The 17,501-nt window shown below is 42.5% G+C and overlaps 1 protein-coding gene across 1 annotated transcript in view; it reads right to left on the bottom strand.

Moving 5' to 3' along the window:
• Positions 1-17,501, bottom strand: part of CDKL1 (cyclin dependent kinase like 1) — a 52,562-nt gene that overhangs the window by 5,853 nt on the left and 29,208 nt on the right. The window contains exons 3-6 of the mRNA XM_080807904.1: positions 7,321-7,393; positions 4,833-4,923; positions 4,005-4,205; positions 1,402-1,484 (exon numbers count right to left, since the gene is read on the bottom strand). Coding sequence (XP_080664030.1) covers positions 1,402-1,484; positions 4,005-4,205; positions 4,833-4,923; positions 7,321-7,393 — 448 coding nt within the window. The remainder of the gene's footprint in view (positions 1-1,401; positions 1,485-4,004; positions 4,206-4,832; positions 4,924-7,320; positions 7,394-17,501) is intronic.

The following is a 17,501-nucleotide window of genomic DNA, read 5'->3' on the forward strand; positions in this document are numbered from 1 at the left end:
TGTGGGACAAGCCAAGAGGTTGGGCTCAAATGGAACTTGACAGAACTTCCATCTGGAGACTGAGCAATCAGAGCCTTGGTTTCACTTTGAAAATGTCTTCCTCAGACAGTAGAAAATCATGATTTCACAAACCTTAACTGTGCTCTGAAATATTTTTTTATTATAATATAGGCTCATCAGAGGACATTCAAGAAATATTTAAAAAACATAAAGAGAGAAAGAAATCACACCACCACGAAGAGATACCCACTGTTAATATTTTGGTATATGTCCTTGCTAACCATTTATTTCATGGATGTAAAAATCTTTGCATGATTTTCCAGAAGTTGTCATGTTATTTTCTATTTATATATGTAAATACATGTACACATGAATTGTGTATTTATTAAACATTTATTAAAGTTTTGTCAAATTATATATACTGTCTTATAACCTTTTTTTTTTCATTTAACAATACACCGTGGACTTTATATTTCCAGGTAAATACATATCAATCTATTTTTGCTAGCTCTGTGATATTTCTATTGTAAGACTATACCATAACTTATTTAATGAATCCCCTACTGATGGGATACTAAAGGAAATAATTTCTATTAAAGAATGCCACATATTGGGGCACCTGAGTGGCTCAGTGGGTTAAAGCCTCTGCCTTCAGCTCAGGTCAGGATCCCATAGTCCTGGAATGGAGCCCCGCTTCGGGGCTCTCTGCTCAGCAGGGAGCCTGCTTCTTCTTCTCTCTCTCTCTCTCTCTGCCTGCCTCTCTGCCTACTTGTGATTTCTGTCAAATAAATAAATAACATCTTTAAAAAAAAAAAAAAAAGAATTCCACGTATTTATGCCCCGTCTCATGGTTTCACTGCAATAAATTCTTGAAAGCAGGTTAAGAGTATGCACAAATTTTTTAGTTTTAAAAAATGAGTATTTTCTCCACCTTGGCCATAGAGGACAAATACCAGAATGAGGCTGGCCAAGCAAGTTCATCACCACCATGTTCTGGGCAGTAAGAGTATGGTAGAGTAGGGGACTTGGGCAATGCTGGATTTTCCTGGACAACTCATTGTGTGAGCTACCTATCGCTTCAGCTACTGAAAATGATGACTGAACAGGTGAGGTTAGGAGAGGCAGCTCTGCATTCCTGTCCAACATGCTGGCTAGCCTCTGCTCTCAGCAACTTCTAAATTCTCACTGAAGGCTAGGGTCTGCTCGCCAATTTGCCCTACTTTTCTTTTTCACGTTGAGACTCACTTTCCAGTGCAGAGTGGGCCCTGGGCCTCAGGCAGGTGAGTAACTACTAACATCCAGTTAGCCTGCAACTCCCCACGGAAAGAGAATCATCACCATTCACACCCCTGGTAACCTTTGCCCTGACTTGCCAGGCGCTTTCCAAATCAGGTCACTCACCATATCTTCAGGGTCTGGAATTTTCACCCCACTGAAGTACTGATTTGTGCTAAATACTTGTTGGTGCCTAGGAATGAGATCTCCTTTGGACAAGAAGAAAGAGGGGGGTAAAATGAGACTGGTTAACAAGTTAGCACATACGGTTTCTCTCCATTATGCTATGTCTCTGCCTATAACCAGTGAAGGCTGTAGTCCCCTCTTCCGGTCGGAGGGAGGCACTGAGGCAGCCCTCCCCAGCATGTCCTGGGACCTGAGGGGACGAAGCCCTCTCTGTCAGGTGTAGAGGAGGCATGCATGGATACTGAACGCTACGAGGCCATTACCCCTCAAGGACTCACAGTGTACTGAGGGAACCCAAACAGTTCAGAAGCACATACACACATACACAAACAAAATAACGCCTTTTTAAAAAATAGCCAAAGTGCAACAAGTACAAAAAAAAATCATATTCATTGAATTATGATCAATGTAAAAGGGTATTGGCTTAGCACTTAGAATAGTGCCTGTTAACAAATATTTGAGGAAAGAAGGGAGGGAAGGAGAAAGAGAGGAAAGAAGGAAGAGGGATGAAAGGAGAGAAGGAAAGAAAAGGGAGGGAAAGATGGAAGGAAGGGAAGGAGGAAATCATGGAAGATCTAGCTAGAAGGAATGAATTTCCAAATGGGAACCACCTTTTCTTCTTTCATCAAATAGTAATTACTTGGAAATCCCATTTTATCTACTGCTTAGAAAGCTCTTACAATATGAATGAAACAAAAGAAACATTTCTATATTCTGGAGGGTTATGTGAGGCTCACCCTGCCCACATTTCAGCCAAATCAGTTAAAATCACCCTTGTGTAAAATTCTAGGAATATCACATGTGAAGAGGAATTTTATTCAGAGATTATCAGGAGATATGCAGCAGGGCACCCCTGGGGCACACCCAGGCCCCTTGCCAAAGCAGAGTGGACAAAAAAAGCCTCCCAACCAGGGCCCCAGAAATGCTGTTACTGGACTGGAGTTCCTAATTTTCCTGATTTGTTTTGAAACTTAACCACCTTGCACTCAAATCCAAAAGCTGCTGTCTTGCCCCATTTTGTACAAGTGGCCAAAATATACTCTCTCCTGCCTTTTGCCCCAGATCTCAGGGAGCTTCATCATGAGTACACTGCTTGTACCTTAGTAACTGTCTTCCATCAGAGTGCTGGAAGCAGGGGTTGTGAAGAGGGTGACCTAAAATCACTGGGAGAAACAGCAAAGGAATGCAGATTGAATCTGGAAGCCCTCCAAGGCGCCTTGCAGGTCACTCAAAAAAGGTGCCAGTGAATACTTACTGCCTGCTCTGCGCAGACATTGGTGGAGGACGGAGTGAAATCTAAGACATGACCTCACCCTCAGGAGGCTGACTGTATCTTTGGGAAGAGAAAAGCACAAGAGGAGACAGGGTGAGGGCAGGTGCTACAAGAGTTTAGAGGAGGAAGTTTGCTTTAAACTGGGGAGCAGTAGCTAAATTCCCTGACTTTTTTTTAGTGGTTTTTTTTTTTTTTCTTATTTGAAAGAGACAGCTGAGAAGGTGAGAGAGGGAGAGCAAGAGCACAGGAGCAAGGGAGGGGAAGTGCAGGGGCCAGGGAGGGGGAGGAGGAAGGGCAGGAAAGGGAGAGAGGCAAGGGGGGATGGGAAGGTCAGAGGGAAAAGCAGACTCCTCAGTGGGGAGCGGGGAGCCCAATGTGATCCTGGGACCCCAGGATCATGACCTGACCCGAAAGAAGACTCTTAACCAACTGAGCCACCCAGGTGTTCTGAACTCCCTGACTTTTGAAGGGGGCAGTCACTGCTTAGACAACTTTCATCCATCCCTCTCCAAGTCTCTCTTCTCCTCCCCTTCCCTCCCTCCACCATCATACCCCAAAAGTAGAGAGAAAGAGGACAAGAGTGACACAAGAAGATCCAGCCCTTCTTCCTCACCCATAGAAGGTTTAGAATCTTCTACAGCATCTGAATAATCCAATCTAGCCTGGCAGGCTAGAGTGAAGGATTTCCGAAGAATGAACTACCATATCATAACAAATGAAATAGAACACAGTTGCATTCTGTAAACTGCTAAGCCCTAACAGAAATGTAAGCTTTTATATTGTTGCTATGGTCCTTACTCAGAGTTGAACTTCATCCAAACTATATGGAAGAGAGAACCTTGCATCTTTTTGGACAATTAGTATGTACTCACAATCGTTAATTCTTTTTATCAAAACAAAGGTGGACACATTTTTTTTTTTTTTAAGTAATGTCTATGCCCAACTAGGGCTCAAACTCATGACCCCGAGATCAAAAGTCAAATGTTCTAGTGACTGAGGCAGCCAGGAGTCCTCAAATGTGGATCTTTAACAGAATTATTTAAACAAAAGTTCTAGAGGACTCCTCCTTGTACACTCAGTGTACAAGGCACTGAGTGAGACTGGGAACTTGGCTCTGTCATGTACTGACGGAGGTAAAACTATTCAGTTTCTCCTCCTTGTACACTCAGTGTACAAGGCACTGAGTGAGACTGGGAACTTGGCTCTGTCATGTACTGATGGAGGTAAAACTATTCAGTTTCCCAAAAAGCGTGACAAAAACACCACTTACCCAAGGTCTTCCTAATCAGATATAACTGATCCACATCTGATTTTCCCGGCCACAGAGGCACTCCCGACAGCAGTTCCGCAAAGACACAGCCAATTGCCCAAACATCTACCGGGGGCCCATACTGTGTGTCCCCCACCAAGAGTTCAGGGGCGCGGTACCACCTGGTGGCCACGTAGTCTGTGTAGTAGTCACTTGGGCCAGCTGGCCAGCGATGGCACATGGAAAACAGACACAACAATGAAAGACTGGAATCCAAACTGGGAGGGGGAAGACCTAAGAAATCAAGTTCATGCCCTATCTTGTGGCTTTTCTAAATCAACGGTTCTCAATACTGGTTGCATGTTCAAATCAGTTGGAATTTAGTATTTGTTAAATCACTAATCCTTGGGTCCCATCTCAGTCCAATGGGACCGGAAGAATAACTCTTGTCTAGAAGAGACTGGGGAGGTATCAGTAGAGTTTTATAGTTATAGCTTACAGTTCCCCCAGATGATTCTAATCTGTAGTCAGAGTTGAAAACCACTCTTCTAAAATAGTACTTCTTGCTTCTCAGAAGTACTATTTTAGCAAAAAAAAAAAAAAAAAAAATGGTAGCGACTAGGAGAACGTACTTTTTTAATAACCTCTTTACTGTGGTATAATTTACATATAGCATACATTTTTAAAGCACTATATGTATCTACATGTTTTCAGTAATTACAGAATTGTAACTTAGGGCAAGCTCAAGCCCAAAATATATAAAACCAGCTTTCCACAGCATCTAGAGCTTTTCTTGTATAAAGAATCTTTCTGTCTTTTACAATCACTTAAGGAAACATCGATACTCACTCAAAAGTCGAGCAAATCCAAAGTCACAGAGCTTAATCACTGAATGTTTTGTGATGAGGATATTTTCTGGCTTCACATCTCTATGTATGCACTAGTCATAAAAAATTAAAACAAAAACAGATTATCAAGGAGCAACTATAATATATGAATAAATATAACTCATGAATATTTAGCAAATCCTGGCGAAATCATTAAAACCTCTGACTGGCCTTTTGGATAAAAAGCTGCAAAAGAGCAGCCTAAAATAAATCTAGTACCATACTCATTATGGCCTGAGTTATCCCAAATTCCTAAAGGGCCCAAAAGGACCAAAAAGGAAGAAAGGAAAAATGACAAGTAGGGTAGCCAGATAAACAATAAAGTTTTTAATATAAGTATACCCACCCCATGAAGTCTTTGGGACATACTTATACCAAAAAGTTATGACTCTTTATCTAAAATTCAAGTTTAACTGGGTGCCCTATACATAATCTGGTAACCCTAGAGCAAAGGGAAAACATGAAAAAGCTCTGGGTGAGGCCTGCATCAGGGCTGTTGGAGCTGCGAGTTGATGCATAAGCAGAATTCACAGTTCAGTTGTTTAACTGAGAACAGAACACAGTCCGCCTGGTAAACAGGACAAGCCCTGGGTCTGCTGAGATAAGCGAGGGAAGAGAAGGGCGGGAATCAGGAGCCTGCCAAGGGACCTCCCTTCCAGCTCTTGACAGTCGTCCTGACAAGATAAACAAGGGGAGGCAGCGCTTAGCCTTTGGGGAAAGTCGCTAGATGTCAGCTCTGTCCCACACACAAGAATTCTTAGAGCTCTGTCCACCCCCACGGGATGTGGCCCCCACTCCATAATTTAGACTCAAATCACCTGTGGTTTCCAAACCACAGCTGACACTGTTTAACAGGCTAATGTTAGAAGAGTTTATGAGTCTTCACATGATTTTCTTATTAAATAACAATTCTCTTGGCAGAGCACAAATCAACAACTTAATTAAAGATTACATAAAAACAACATTTGGGTCAAAATCCCGTTCGGGGTTCCTAATAATCCTTGCTTCTTCCAAGCCTATTCCTATCTGGAGAAGAATGTTGGATGCCCTTGCATTCTGAGAGACCCTCTTTGGCTTGCAGCTGAAACTGGGGTGTTCTGGACTTTCTACAGGTTGAAGAGAGGACAGAGGTTCTTCTTGGGCCTGGCCTGGTTCTTCCTCCAAAGGACTTTCAGGGCAAGAGATCAGTGTCAGTGTTTCCCCATGGGTTTTTATTATTCTGGAAAATTTGGGGGAGAGACAATTTCTGAATTATTCTATTACTATCTGTCTGGTTCTCAGCAATTAATGGCCCCAAGATCACCATTCCTCTACCCCTGGCTTTGCATATTCCTATAAACGGTACACCCATGAATATCATGATGACAGATGGTCAGAGGGACTTGTAGGCAAGAATGTGTTCCTACTCTGTTCTGAGAATTCTTCACAAGTTTCTACACCCAACCAGAACTTCGAGAACTCTCTGGGGAACTTCGGGTATGTGTTGTATTTGTCTTCAGTGTCTCCGATTTTCCTCACTGGGGCCTTTCCTCTCTTACTCCCCGGTCCTAAAACCTGCTTTCAGGAAAGTGCTAACCCTCACTTGCTATAAACAGCAAGATAAGTTGTCCACACTCTCTGGGATCCATGCATTTTGAAGAGGATTGTAGCCTTCAGCTAGGTGGAGACTCCCTTTGGAAGGGCTGGCTGCTTTCATATTTTCTACTATTAGGAAGGCAGCTTCAGGAAAACATCACTTAGAACAGAACACGGCAGGGGCTTCAGCTCCCACCAGCTAAACTGACCCAGATAGTAGATGAGATGACATAGTGCAGCAAGTCACCCCAGTGGCCAAAATGAAGGTCTAGTATGGGTGTTTGGCCTCTGTGGGCGGGGAGTGGACACTGTCATTCTGGAGGGAGCAGCCACCTTCCCAGCACCTGTGGCGTCTCACCTCCTGGGCAGCAGCCCACCGAGCACCCCACCCAGCCTGCCTCTGGCCAGGAGTATCAGAGTGTCCAAGGTAGGGGCCTCTGCGCTCCAGACTTGGCACTCATATCTCACCAACACAGACACCAACATTTGGGCATGGTGCCTGGGACTCCGCCTACTGTGACTCCACAGGCATGAGCCCGTTGGCGTTCCCCCTGCTCTGCAACTTGAGAGCACTGCTGGGGTGCCAGACCAATGCAGACTCCAAGCGAATGGGGTTCCACTTTAAATCTGAGCTGTATCTCATCCACATAAATCTACAACTACTTTCTTAACATCACAAAAACACATCTTTTCTGTAACCTGAAGAAGAAAGAATGGCTAGGTTGGCATTTTTAGCCTCTACGGACCCCGACCAGGCTTCAGAAGACTTGCGCGAAAAAGCATATCCGCAAAAGTAGGATATAAACTTTGTGCAAAGCCTCTACCTCGGCTTAAGGGCAGCCTTCGGATTTTTCAAGGATGATCATGAGACTTACATCGTGTTTATGGCAAAAATTTACAGCTTGTAATGTCTGCCAAGTTATGCTCTTCACAAGATGTTCTGGTACCCTAATAAAAATAAAGAAGCAACACAAACACATTCTTTAGTGTAGCCATGGAATTCAGCTCAAAAAAAGAAAAAAAAAGTGAGACAGGCTTCAGGAGTGACACATCCAGTCATCTAACTCACAGAGCATCATGGAATGTGAAGGACACGGGCTCAGCACACTGCTGGGTTCTAGGGACTGTGAGGTAAGGGCAAGGTGAACATCTCCTTCCACAGGAAGGGATCGTGAAGACTCATGGGGGTTTCTGCAAGTCTTTATGACACCTACCTCCACCACCTGTGATGCCGCTGGAAACCTGCCTGCTAACTTGAGCTCCACTTCCACAAGGAGCTTTTGGTTGATGGAAAGTTAGTACATATACAGGAAAAGAGATGTTGCTCTTTTTATTTTTATTTTGTATTTTTCAAGTTGCCCCAAACTGATGCCTTGAGACAGAATTCATTTTTCACCCATGGGCACATGGTTTCTCTATAATCCCCAGGAAACATTTTTTTGCAGGTGATGAAGATTTTACTGCTGATAGGGAAGAGGTTTACCTCCCAAACCGTGGCAGAAGTGAATAATGATTAAAAACCTCACATAGGGGGGCGCCTGGGATGGAGCCCTGCATCGGGCTCTCTGCTCAGCAGGGAGCCTGCTTCCTCCTCTCTCTCTGCCTGCCTCTCTGCCTACCTGTGATCTCTGCCTGTGAAATAAATAAATAAAATCTTAAAAAAAAAAAAAACAAAACCAAAAACCTCACATAGGCATCTTGGTTCTTTCCTCACGTTGCTTCTCTCTGGTAGCTAGCTGCATCCACTGGCCCCGTCTTTCTGCCCTGTCCTCTACCACAGCGTCTAAATGTGCTCCCGCTGCTCCTGGCACTTCTTCCCTGATGCTCGACTTAGACAACCAGGGCAACCAACAGCCCCAGCAGATCCTTCACATGAATTAGAAAAAGGCACCTCTTCTTCTTCTTTTGTTTAATACCTTTTTAAAAAAATTAACATGTAATGTATTATTTGTTTCAGGGGTACAGGTCCATGAATCATCAGTCTTACAGCACTCACCATAGCACATACCCTCCCCAGTGTCCATTGCCTCTTCTGGGAGCATTTAAAAAATACATTGGGCAATGAGTAAAATGACTATAGAGAGAGCACATTTATTTTTAGAGCCCCTCACCCAAGCAGGACTTACTGTTTTTATGAATCAAACATTAAATTATGGTGGTATGGTCCTCAGCCAGAACTAATAAGTAAACCAACTCTGGAGTAGTTGTGTTAAGGTGACCAAAACAAGTCACTTCTAGGCTCTGGGAGGGGTCCTGGGGCCACTGTTGTCACAGACCAGATGTTCAGGAAATCCTCTCAGGGAGACCAGAGGTTGGGCCAATGTGGAGGAAATGAAGAGGCCACTGCCAGGAAGAAGAGAGGGGACATTTCTGGACCAGAACCATGTCCCTGGGCTTGGAGTTGCCGCTCTCCAACTTCTCTCCCTCGTCCTAACGCCGCAGAGGTACGATGCTAGGAAAACTCACCTGTTTCGAAAGAAGGCCTAGAAAAATACAACTAAGAGGAGGACATTCTAGGGAAAATGCTTCCCGCCAGGCTCCACTTTTTGTCCAGAAAAAAATGGAACACATTTTGATTATGTAATGACTTAAAGATTAAGGTTATCAGTGCCAGGACACCTTAGTCTCTAAAAACATACCCCAAAAGAAATTATGCAAAAGGAGTATTTAAAAGTAAATTATAATAGCATATTAGCAACGCTCGTCTAAGGCTGAGCACATTATGACACAATCCTCAAACATCAAAACCCCCTAGTGTCATCCTGAGTTAGCAACTCACTTCTCTTCTTTATTACTCCGTCCCTTCTCTGAAAAGCCTTCTCTGAAAGGCCTCAGACTCTATCTCTAAGATCCAGTTTAGCAGATGATGATAGGAGCCAAGTTTTTCATTGCCAAAGAAGAGAGTACAAATGTGGGAAGGGAGAAAAATAGAATCTGTTCGGTGGTGTTGGGTTGGAATTGGATATACACATACGTACAGAGGGTGCTGGGCAGGAAGGGGCGCATTTTTCGGTAGGATGCTACAGGAAGCTTCTCTGCTTAAGTCAACAGCTGAAGTATGGTGACCAGATTCGTACTATATTTTAAAAGGAGACTCTTCAGGATTTTCTGAGAGATTGGATATAAGAGACAAAGAGGAGTCAAGGAATGACACCAAGGTTTTTAGCTTGAGTGGCTGGTCTATGATGGGGCCCTTTCCGGAGGGGAATACTGATAGGAGAGCTGGCTTTGAGGAAGGTAGAGTGGATATATTGAGTTGCTTATCGGACATCCAAAGCATATTCTGGGTGAGCTGTTCTGAATTCACGAGGAAGGTCAAGCTGGAAATATAAATTTGGGAAGCATGAGCCTATGGATGGCATTTGGAGCCAGAGGACCGGTTAAGCCGCTTAAGGAGTGAATACAGCAAAAGAAGAGAAGGTCAAAGTCCTGAGGCCCTACAACAGGCAGAGGTCAGAAGGCAGAGAAGGGTTCAGCCAGAGACTGAGGTTGAGCAGGGAGGAAAGCCGGGCGACATTCAGGAAAAACAGTGTTATCTGAGCCAACTGAAGAAAGTATTTTAAAGGACTTCTGGATTAAGATGGTGGATTGAGCAAACATATCTAATTGTACTCCCTCTCCAAACCTGACTGCAACTACACTGAGAGATTTTTTTTTTTCCTCCAAAACAAAAATGTTACATGGCCTGAGAGAACAAGAGAAAATAGCAACATATTTTGGAATCTGGAGAATAGGCAGATGAATGAAAACTGACAATACATCCCGGAATGCTAAAACCTAAGCCTGAAGAAGGGAAAATGGGAGACCAACTAATTTATCCCAAAGAATCCTGCAAAAGGGCAGAAACCAGCAGCCAAGATTCTATGGAAGTGGGAGGGAAGGAGTATAGAAAATCTGCTCTGGAAACCATCAAATCCCTATAACCCTTCCCCTACTCTATTCCAATAGGAAGCACTCTTCTCCCTACCTAGTAGAAGGCTGAAGTTTTGTTTTCTGGAGAGTGTAAAATGGAGGACATTTGGTACAGCTGAGATTGTGGATACTGTTCTAAAAACAGAGGATTAAATGATTATGTACATACTAACTGCTGAATGCTGAGGGTCCCCAGCCCTCTTCCCTCACTGGCTTCTGACAAACCATACTTCACTTTCAAAGGAAAATACTGGAAGACTTTCTGGGGGGAAGCCTAGGAGAAAAGATACGAAAATTCTGACGTTGGGGTTCCCCAGCAAATGAACCAGCCAGCTAGCCCCACAGTGAAACCCAGAGCTTCCAACAGCACCCTACTCTTAACCACAGGCACACAACCAGAGACTATACAAGGCCCAAGAAAAACCTCAAATGAGAAAGGCAGCGACCAAAACAAACAGAAAAAAGCAACTTAAAAGAAAGAGAAACCAAAGAGAGTGAAGAGAACATTAAAAAAACAAAAACAAAGACAAAAACACCCCCAATATCTTCAGGAAGAAAAAGAAAGCTGTTGCATCCATGAAATAAGAACAAGATACTATAAAAAAGCAAGAGGACCTGGGACCTACCCTGCCCTAGGCTTGCGGGAGGTGGGGGACTTTAGGATAATCACCTGTGACCCACAAAGAATAACCAGCCCCTAAAAAGGAAGTAAGCCATTGAAGATGTTATCCATAGAGATGTTAAAAGGATTCAAGTTCCCTGGTTAGGCTTCTATAAAAGACCAACCTTAAAGGCCGGGTTGGTAACCTTGTCGCAACCTGTCAGGACCCCTCTCATTCTTGAGAGCTTTTCCTGTATCTTTACTTAATAAACTTCACTTGCTCGGGGTGCCTGGGTGGCTCAGTTGTTAAGCATCTGCCTTCGGCTCAGGTCATGATCCCTGGGATCAAGCCCCGCATCAGGCTCCTTGCTGGCAGGAAGCCTGCCTCTTCCTCTCCCTCTGCCCCTGCTTGTGTTCCTCTCTCGCTGAGTTTCTCTCTGTCAAATAAATAAATAAAATCTTTTAATTAACTAATTAACTAGTTAATTATTTCTGTTGCTTTACTCACAAAAAAAAAAAAAAAGCAAGAGAACCACTCAGAGTCCAGAATCCAAATAACCAGAGGCCCAGAACAAGAAAATAGAGAAACCAAAGCCCAGGAAATCAGCAACAAGACAATTTAAATTTTTTTCTCATACAGAAGGAGCTTACCAAGTGCCAACACAAGGGAAGAAAAGTAAGGCCCATGATTCTCATAATTCAGAATTCTGTGAACAAAGAGAGGGTTCCCTAAGCTTCTGAAAATAAAGAAACAGGACTTCTACTCAAATCTCTGTCTTTTTAAACCTCTCATACATGGTTTCTGAGGAAGCCCCTGGAGGATATACCCAATCAAAAAGAAGGAAATCCTAAAAGAAAATCACTTGAAACAAAGAACACTGGACACCTGCCACACCGAGGGAAGTGATGGGAATCTCCAGGAGAATGGGGAAGGGGGATGTCACATGATAACGGCATTCCAGGCCCTGAAAACAGCCCACCCAGACTGGAACAGCCTGATGCAAGAGCAGCCATGTTGAGGGTTGTCATCACCATGCCCTCTGCCTTACACCATCTCAGATAAATATGAAGATATCCAACCAACAAAAGCTTTGGAGGAGTCTGCACCCATGTCCAAATTCTGAGTGCCATCTTGCGCTTTCCTTGTAGACAATTCCATAAACAAAGGCAAGTTCTAATCAGAATGCTGTCTGGTGAGTCAAGAATCTCGGAATGAGGGAAAGTAGACAGTTGGTTGTTGTCGTTAGCCTCGGCTAGCTTACTTACACCCATCCCCAAATTAGGAAGGTCTTGACATTAGATAAAACATATACAGTCAGTCCAATCTGACAAGCCTGGCAACCATTTTATCTCTTTGAGGTTGCTTTGCCTGTAAGGTTACCTCTGCCTTGAAGGTTTCACAAAATAACTCTCAGAAAGCCATCTCCTGTCTCTCCCTTCAAAGACTTTGGGGGAAGGATATACTGTGACCCTAATGTCTTAATAATAAAATTGAAACGAGAGAAACATAAACAACTGCTGTGTGATAATGAAGAGATCAGCCTGATTTTCAAAAACATCTTCAGCTACATGGGAGATGGTAGAAATGATGAAGAGAGAATATAGATCTCTTTCCGGCATTCTCAACACTTGAACCATCCTTCCTGCTACAGCTCTTCTAATACTTGTGACAGTCCAAGAAGCCAAACCATCAACATTCACCAAAGCTTCATTTCTCCACAAGGCTACAACAAAAACAAACACGGGGAAGGAAGGACTGGCCAAGCTCCTAGAGAAATACTATGTTCTTAGGAATTTATCTTATGGAAATATTTATGCAAGTGGTCGTTCATTTTAGTCTTGTTAGAGATAGAGAAAAAGTAGAAACAATCTAAATATTTATCAATGGGGGACTAAAGAAAGAAACTGTGGTATATTTGTACAACGGAATGCCACGCAGCCATTTTAAAAATATAAAAGTAGAAATATTTATATTGGGAGACAATTCCTGAATACACTTAAAAAAATACATAACTGCCTGATGTGGAATACAATCTATTTAAATACAGATATGCAAGGAAAAATAATTAGAAAACAATTTCTCAATCTGTGAATTTCACTTATTTCTTTGTTTCTGTGTTCCTTGAAACATTATTGGCACGAACAATATATCACTTGTAATCTAAAAATCACAGATTTTTTAGTGTTTTATAAAAGTGATGGAATTCTACTGACAGAATTTGAAAACTTGCAGTATTAACCTTTTCCCACCAGCTGTTGTTTGCACCAACTACATGAGAGTCAGACGCGGACCCAGTAGTATTGGAAAAGAACCAGTGAAGTATTGTTTCTGGTTGTATTTACAGAAGGGTAGAAAGATGAGGAGGGAGTACAGAAACTAGTCATTTACCAAACTTTGACAGAGGAGAGACCAACAGCTGAAAGAATACTTAACATACTTAACAAAGTATGTTAAGTTCTGCTGAAGATAAGGAACGGTAATACATTTGTTTTGAAGGCAAATACAAACAACACGAGCCCAGCTCTGGGAATTACAACAGATACATATTGATGTCACTGTAGCAGGATACATATTTTGTGGCACAAACTTGCTTGTTGGGAGCAACGTGAATTTGAATCTTCTTCAAAAGCTTTCCAAAGGAAAAAAAAAAAAAGAAGAAGAAGAAGCTTTCCAAAGAAGCCCAAGGAGAAGGTACAAATACGATAATAAGGAGACGAATTAGCATCCATTTCAGATTCAAAGTAGAGACAGGTCTTTGAGTCTGATTTGGCAAGAATGATTTTTATTATTTTAATGATTAAAAATTACCACAGTGATAAATGGAACATGGAGGAAAAATTACAAAAAACATAAGTAAAGGGCACCTGGGTGGCTCAGTCGATTAAGTGTCTGCCTTCTGCTCAGGTCATGATCCTGGGATTCTAGGATTGAGTCCCGTGTCCCGGCTCCCTGCTCAGTGGGGAGTCTGCTTCTCCCTCTGTCCCTCCCCTCTGCTCCTGCTCTCTCTCTCTGTCTCTCTCTTACTTGCTCACTTGCTCTCTCTCAAATAAATAAAATCTTAAAAAACAAATAAATAAAAAGTATCTATAACAATAACTCAAAGTATCACTATCAAAACATTATGAGTACATTATTTTCCTTTTTTCTATCTCTATATAAATTCTACGAAAATGAATATGTATTTTTATTACATGCATTTTGCAACCACTCATGAACATTTTTCTATTCCAATGTACTTTTTTTTTTAAAGATTTTATTTACTTATTTATTTGTCAGAGAGAGAGAGAGAGCACGCACAAGCAGGCTGAGACAGAGAGAGAAGCAGGCTTCCCGCTGAGCAAGGAGCCTGATGCGGTACTCGATCTCAGGACCCTAGGATCATGACCTGAGCCAAAGGCAGTGGCCCAACCCACTGAACCACTCAGGCATCCCAAAGAGGAAGTTGCACTTCAAGCAGGAAGCTTTTTTTTTTTTTAGATTTTGTTTACTTAGAGAGAGAGAGTGAGAGAGAGCATGAGAAGGGAGAGGGTCAAAGGGAGAAGCAGACTCCCCATGGAGCTGGGAGCCCAATGTGGGACTTGATCCTGGGACTCCGGGATCATGACCAGAGCCGAAGGCAGTTGCTTAACCAACTGAGCCACCCTCAATGTACGTTTTACCTATAAGCATGATTCTTAGAGGCCCCACTATATTCCATTGTAAAGATACACCACAATTTACTTAACTGATTCTCTATTATTGGACATTTCAGTTGTTTTCCAATGTTTTCACTATTAAAAAATCCTTTAACAGTGTGCCTGGCTGACTGTCAGTATAGCAGGCAACTCTTGATCTCAGGATCATGAGTTCATGCCCCATGCTGGGTGCAGAGCTTACTTAAAATATTTTTTAAAAAATTAAAAAAAAAACATAAAAAGTCTTTTAGCAATAAACACTTTTATAACTAAAGTTTAATGCATGTACTCAATTTTCTTTTCATTGTAAATTGTTAGAAGTAGAATTGCTTGATCTAAGATTATGACTCTAAGGCTTTTATTTTTATTTATTTATTTATTTTAAGATTTTATCTATTTGAGAGAGAAAAAGGAGCAGTGGGAAGGGGTAGAGGGAGAGAGAGACAGAGAGTGAAGGAGACTCCCTGCTAAGCAGGTAGCTTGACGCAGGGCTGGATCCCAGGACCCAGGGATCAGGACCTGAGCTGAAGGCAGATGCTTAACCAACTGAGCCACCCACGTGCTCCCCTCTAAGGCTTTTTTTTTTCCCCCAGTGTTCTAAGATCCATTGTTTATGTACCACACCCACTGCCCCTTGCAATCCTCACCTTCCTTAATACCCACCACCAGGCTCACCTAACTCCTCCCAACCCCCCTTCCAAAACCCTTAGTTTGTTTCTCAGAGTACACAGTCTCTCCTGGTTCATCTCCCCCTCTGATTTCCCCCCTTCACTTTTCCTTTCCTTCTCCTAATGTCCTCCATGTTATTCCTTATGTTCCACAAGTAAGTGAAACCATGTAATTGACTTTCTCTGTTTGACTTATTTCACTCAGCATAATCTCCTCCAGTTCCATCCATGCTGATACAAAAGTTGGGCATTCATCCTTTCTGATGGAGACGTAACACTCCATTGTATATATGAACCATATCTTCTTTACCCATTCATCCATTGAAGGGCATCTTGGCTCTTTCCACAGTTTGGTGACTGTGGCCATTGCTGCTATGAATATTGGGTTAGATGGCCCTTCTTTTCACAACATCAGTATCTTTGGGGTAAATACCCAGTAGTGCAATTGCAGAGTCATAGGGTAGCTCTATTTTTTATTTCTTTAGGAATCTCCACACTGTTTTCCAAAGTGGCTGCACCAACTTGCATTCCCACCAACAGTGTAAGAGGGTTCCCTTTTCTCCACATCCTCTGCAACACTTGTTTCTTGTCTTGTTGATTTTGGCCAAACTGGTATAAATGGGTATCTCTATGTGGTTTTGATTTGAATTTCCCTGACGGCCAATGATGATGAACAGTTTTTCAAGTGTCTGTTAGATATTAGTATGTCTTCTTTGGAGAAGTGTCTGTTTATATCTTCTACCCATTTCTTGACATAATTATCTGATTTCTGAATGTCGAGTTTGAGGAGTTCTTTATAGATCTTGGATATTAGCCCTTCGTCTGTAGTGTCATTTGCAAATATCTTCTCCCATTCCGTGGGTTGCCTCTTTTTTTTGTTGACTGTTTCCCTTGCCGTGCAGAAGGTTTTTATCTTGATGAAGTCCCAAAAGTTCATTTTTGCTTTTGTTTCCTTTGCCCTTGGAGACATGTCTTGAAAGAAGTTGCTGTGGCCAGAAAAGACTCCAATTTGCTAAGGAAATGTTGAAAAAGAAAAACAAAGCTGGGGGCAACACGTCACCTAATTTCAAGGTTTACTACAAAGCTGTAATCATCAAGACAGCATGGTACTGGCAGAAAAACAGACACATAGATCAATGGAACAGAGTAGAGAGTTCAGAAATGGACCTGCAACTCTACGGTCAAATAATCTTTGACAAAGCAGGAAAAAAATATCCAGCGGAAAAAAGACAGTCTCTTCAGTAAATGGTGTGGGAAAATTGGACAACTATCTAAGACTTTAAACACACAGTGCCAACCTGCCCTCTGGGACAGGTTGCTCCAGCAAAGTACCCATAATTTCCTCTGACAATATTAGGTTTTAGAAGGTCTAATCGAAGTAACTATCTTGAAGTGAAAAATCATCAAAACATGGTTATATTACCCTTCTCCAAAACCATCCTGTAAGTATCAATTTATTGGTTTGCTAACTTGGTCATTCCGTAAGTATTAGGGATGTACCAAGTGCCAAAAATTAGGCTAGAAGATACTGGGGATACACAGGGGAGGAAGGCATAGCACTTGCCCTTGAAGGTTTTATAGTTTCTAATGCAAATGGGGTATGTAATAGAAACAATCCCAGAAGATGTGACATACGCCAGAGAAAGGAACTCCTGACTCTCCTCAGTGTCAGCTCAAACAGCTCCCACAGAGGGGGTCATATTTGAGCTGTAGTTGAAGGACAAGCAGGAGTTTGCTAGGTTGAGCCGGCAAGGAACGGCAACGCAGACTGAAAACCACATGTCTTGCTTGAAGCTCAGAATGCCAAGGATTCTGTGGGGATGGTGTTATGTTTTATTCAACAAACTGGTAAGAAATGGGACTGTGGAGAGACAGAAGTCTTGTGTCTCCTGCTGGGACCACATCCGTAAGCTTTGGGGAACGATTACAGGATTTTATGTAGAGGACTGGCATGATCCACTTTGTATTTTATAAATTTGTACTTAGAATAAAGTGAGGCACCTTGGTGGCTCAGTTGTTAAACGTCTGCCTTTGGCTCAGGTCATGATCCCGGTGTCCTGGGATTGAGCCCCATATCAGGCTCTCTGCTCAGCAGGGAGCCTGCTTCTCCCTCTCCAGCTCCCTCATGCTGTGTTCCCACTCTCGCTCTCTCTATCATAAATAAATAAAATCTAAAGAAAAAAAATAGAAATAGAATAAA

This window comes from Martes martes (genome assembly GCF_963455335.1).
Source record: "Martes martes genome assembly, chromosome: 7".
In the NCBI taxonomy this organism is placed as follows: domain Eukaryota; kingdom Metazoa; phylum Chordata; class Mammalia; order Carnivora; family Mustelidae; genus Martes; species Martes martes.